This window comes from Populus euphratica, unplaced genomic scaffold (genome assembly GCF_000495115.2).
Source record: "Populus euphratica unplaced genomic scaffold, PopEup_1.0 scaffold884.1, whole genome shotgun sequence".
Lineage (NCBI taxonomy): Eukaryota > Viridiplantae > Streptophyta > Magnoliopsida > Malpighiales > Salicaceae > Populus > Populus euphratica.
The window spans coordinates 2,231-6,814 of NW_011500743.1; the positions used below are offsets into that span (position 1 = coordinate 2,231).

The 4,584-nt window shown below is 34.6% G+C and overlaps 1 protein-coding gene across 2 annotated transcripts; it reads right to left on the bottom strand.

Moving 5' to 3' along the window:
* Positions 1-1,147: 1,147 nt before the first annotated feature.
* LOC105116230 (6-phosphogluconate dehydrogenase, decarboxylating 3-like) lies at positions 1,148-4,041 on the bottom strand. 2 transcript variants are annotated; one of them, XM_011013465.1, is made up of 3 exons: positions 3,890-4,041; positions 3,729-3,781; positions 1,148-2,987 (listed from the first exon to the last, which is right to left on the bottom strand). In XM_011013465.1, the coding sequence occupies exon 3, from the start codon at positions 2,928-2,930 to the stop codon at positions 1,515-1,517; it is 1,416 nt and encodes a 471-aa protein (XP_011011767.1). In that variant the 5' UTR covers positions 2,931-2,987; positions 3,729-3,781; positions 3,890-4,041; the 3' UTR covers positions 1,148-1,514. The 2 variants fall into 2 exon arrangements, with proteins under 2 accessions (XP_011011767.1, XP_011011766.1); XM_011013464.1 differs by lacking the exon at positions 3,890-4,041 and having other exon boundaries at positions 3,729-3,860.
* Positions 4,042-4,584: the final 543 nt, after the last annotated feature.

A 4,584-nucleotide genomic window follows, 5' to 3' on the forward strand; every position in this document is an offset into this window, starting at 1 on the left:
GGTTTAATTCTTCAACTGCCTTGAAATCTTGAACCACTCAGCATGGAAAGATCCTTCCACACCAACCCTTTCATATCTATGAGCACCAATCTTTAAAAACTCAATATTTATTTTATATAGTTCTTGATTTATTTAAACATTTTTTTATTTAAAAATTAAAATTTAATTTTGATAGCTCCAGTGTATTTTGCTTTTTGCTTTAAAATTAAACTTTTAGCATAATGAAGACATGTTTATGTATTTTAAAAGTGATTTAAAAAAAATTTAATTTTTTTTATTTTTTATATTAATATATTTTTAATGTTTTTAAATTATTTTAATGCACTGATATTAAAAATAATTTTTTAAAACATTATTAATATATATTTTTATATAAAAAATTATTTAAAAATAATCATAACCATAATTTTTAATATGCTCAGAAATTTCTCATGTTTCTTCTCCATTCAGATATCCAAAAAAAAAAAAACAAAACTAGAAGAGAAGCAGACAATAACTACTTGAAAAAAAAATCACATCTTTATCAAACAAATAAGAAAGTACACACCTTGGAAATGGGTTCTGAAAAATAAAGGAAAACCAAAGATCTGGGAATGGAAGGAGAGACGAGAAATCAGTAGATAGCTGACAACAATAATATTAAAGAAAGAGAAAGAAGGGAAGGTTCACGTAAGAGCAGCAGTTGCTTACCGGGCAGAAGTGATAGTCAGAAACGTGAGACTTGATGATGGAGCTTTTCATTTGTCCGAATTTATATACTGTCGTTTTCATGCCGAGAGAACAGAACCTCCTGGTTTTTGGATAAAAATAAACTTGATAATCGCGATCACGCCAGCCTCCGTTCTTTCTTTCTTTTTAATCTGTGATATATTAAAATAAATAATATTTTTTATTTTAAAAAATTGTTTTTAATATGGAATGCCATGAGCCTCATCTTCAGCTCTGTTTCTGGAAAAAAAAAAACCCTGATGCAAGGTTTGTTTTCAAGAAAAGATTGTTACTTGGTGAAAAGGTGGCATAGCATGGGTTTATCTGGCTATATAACAATTGAAATCAAGTAATTGTTGCAGCATTCAAACAGTTTCCCCGCCTTGTAAATAATAAATTCAAATGTAAAGTCGGAAAAGTATAAACCAACATCCATTGCATGGCAATATTGTAAAGTAAATAAATTGTTGAAGAATAGCAAAGCAAGAAATACCACCAAAAGAGAAATTATTGCTCGAATATCTGATTCAAACTACTCCTCAAAAGCACCATTACATTTCTCTTCAAAGCAGGGAAGAGCCACGAAGCTTAAATGAGGAACCTGGTGGCACTAAAATACAAAGCAGTAGAACCGCCAAGAAAAACCACAACATATAGAAGAACGAAAAAGTGTCTAAATATTCAAATGGATCGAGATGAATCTCATGAAACAGGGGTGGCGAAAGTTGTACCCAGCATGGAGTCCAGGGCAAAAGTTACTGTCTTATTGAGAGTCTTGATTAAGCTTGCTAGCACTGGATAAAGGTTTAATTCTTACACTGCCTAGCAATCTTGAACCATTCAGTATGGAAAGATCCTTCCACGTCAACCCTTTCATATGTATGAGCACCAAAATAATCTCTTTGAGCTTGGACCAAATTAGCAGGCAACCTTCCCCTCCGGTAGGTGTCAAAATAAGCGAGACTGGATGACATACCAGGAGTGCTAATACCGGAGTTGATTGCAAGACACACAACCCTGCGCCATGCAGACTGGCGCTCAATAATTTCCTTTGAAAACTCTGGATCCACTAGAAGGTTAGCAAGATCAGGATTTCTATCATATGCCTTCTTGATCCAGTCCAGAAATACAGCTCGGATAATACAACCACCCTTCCAAATCCTGGCCAGTTCTCCCAATTTCAAGTCCCATCCCTTCTCAATACTCTTTGCACGGATCAAATTCATCCCCTGTGCATAACTACAAATCTTGGATGCATAAAGAGCTTGTCTGACATCATCAATCAACTGCTTCTTATCCACCACTTGACCAGTTAAAATATCCCCAAAACCACCTGCTTTGAAGACTTTAGCAGCCTCAACACGCTCCTCCTTCAAACCACTGAGGAACCTTGCATCCAAAGAAGATGCAATTGTAGGAGCTGCTACGGATAGATCAGCAGCTTGCTGCACAGTCCATTTACCTGTACCCTTCATGCCAGTTTTGTCCAAAACCTTGTCAACCAGATATCCTTCCCCCTTATCATCTTTAATGCCAAATATATCTGCAGTGATTTCAATCAAGAAGCTAAGAAGCTCACCCTTGTTCCATTCTGCAAAAACACTATGGAGTTCTTCATTTGACAACTTTCCAACTGATTTTAGTACATCATAAGCTTCAGCAATCAACTGCATATCGCCATATTCAATTCCATTATGAACCATCTTGACAAAATTACCAGAACCGCCTTTGCCGATGTAAGTCACGCAAGGGCCACTACCAGGAACTTGAGCTGCCACTTTAAGAAGAATGTCTTCGATGTACTTGAAAGCCTCCAAGGAACCTCCAGGCATCATTGAAGGTCCATTACGTGCACCCTCTTCACCACCTGAAACTCCCATTCCAAGGTAGAGCAAGCCCAATTCAGCCATAGCCTTTTCTCTCCTCTCAGTGTTCTCATACCACTCATTTCCACCATCAATGATACAATCTCCCTTCTCCAAGTAGGCAGAAAGTGTCTTTATGGTTTGATCAACAGGTGACCCTGCCTTGACAAGCATAATTATCACTCGAGGCTTTTGGATTGACTTCACAAAAGATTCAGGATCATGGAAGCCATATAAGGGAAGATCTCCCTCTTTTTTAGCCCTCTCAACAGTCTCATCAACTTTGGAGGTAGACCGATTATAAACCGAAATGGGGAAGCCTTTCTCTGCAATATTAAGGGCCAGATTCTGGCCCATGACAGCCAGACCAGCGAGGCCTACTCTTGTTGGCTTTGTGGCAGCAGCCCTAGTTTACTCTTTTTGGCTTTGTGGCACCAGCCATAGTTAACCTGACAATATGATCTCTAATGAGATAAATTCCAAAAGTTTGTGAAACGCTAAAAGCAATTCACGAATCTTGGCAAAAAAAAATATAAATAAATAAATAAATAAAGAGTCTGGATTGTTAAATAAAAGCTAGCAAACATATTTCTTTCACATTCCTTTCAATTTTGGAACATATTGCGAGGCCTCATGTTAAAGATCAAAACAAATGACGGTAAGATTTTCAAATGAAACTTAATTCAAGCTGTTACTCAGAAGACAATGATTAGAAAAAAAATAAAATTAGATCGATCCATTTAATTTGAAAGTAATCAACTTTAAAAAAATGAAAAGAACCAACGAAGCTGTTCAACAAGAATATGATCAAGAATTTCCCAAGCTCATCAAAGAAATCATTAAAAACTTGACTTTTCAAACTGTACTCTGATCACAACAAAAACAAATTCACTAGCAAGATCACGCAGAGACCTGCAAATCCCAGATCACCAATTCCTTAATAAATCCCAGAAACATTAAAAAATCAAAAGCCAAACTTGTAAGCTAATAGGAGTTGTTATAAACTAAATCCTGACAATTATAAAAAATCCTTCTGATTTGAATTCTCCACTCAGATCTCTAAAGCAAATAAAAAATAAAATAAAAAAAATACAAGACAAGAATATACTAAAAAGTACCATCTTTGTCAAGCAAACAAACAAAAAAAAAGTACGCACCTTGGAAATGGATTCCGGAGAAATTAAGGAAAACCCAGGAAAATCAAAGAACTGGGAATCGAAAAGACAAGAGAAATTAGTTGATAGTTGACAACAATAATGTTAAAAAAAGAAAGAAAGAAAGAAGGGAAGGTACATAAGAGTAGCAATTGCTTACACCTGCTTGAAGGTAGGAGGAAATGTAAGACTTGGTGATGATCTGCTCTTGATTTGTCTGAATTAATAAGCGGGTCAAATTTGGCTACCTATAGTATTCTAATTGGTTGGTAGGAAATGGGAGTTGGTGACCGTTGCCTTTGATTTTGCCACCTTTTCCATGCCATGAGCCCAATTTTTAGATGTGGTGACTGATGGGCTACCTAATTTGACACGGACTATCTTTAAGTGCCCAATGCCCATGGTTGGTTTCTTTTATTTCGCAAGAAAAGGCCTGAATCCAGAAGAATGTCATTAATTTATGTTGACATTTTTTTTTTTAAAAAAAAGAAATGTCTTGAGTTTATTTCAAAGGAAACAAATTAGAACTTGGGATTTTAACCTAATTTTTAAATTTTTAAAAGGTTGAATGGAATTTATAATGGAAAGAAAATTAATTTTTCCCTCAACCATATGACATAAGTCATGTTATTTGTGGGCGGAGAAATTTAATCAAAAAATAATTATCATTACTTATTTAACATGAGAGAGATAAATACAAAGAGAAAAGAGAAATAAAAGAGAGCATTAAAAAAGTTGTTTTATGGCTAATTAAAGATATTTTTATTATTTTTTATGATTATAAATATTTTTTTATTTTTATACTTTTTTCTATATTTAAAATGACCTTTTAAATAATTATTGGTGGTTGCTAATTA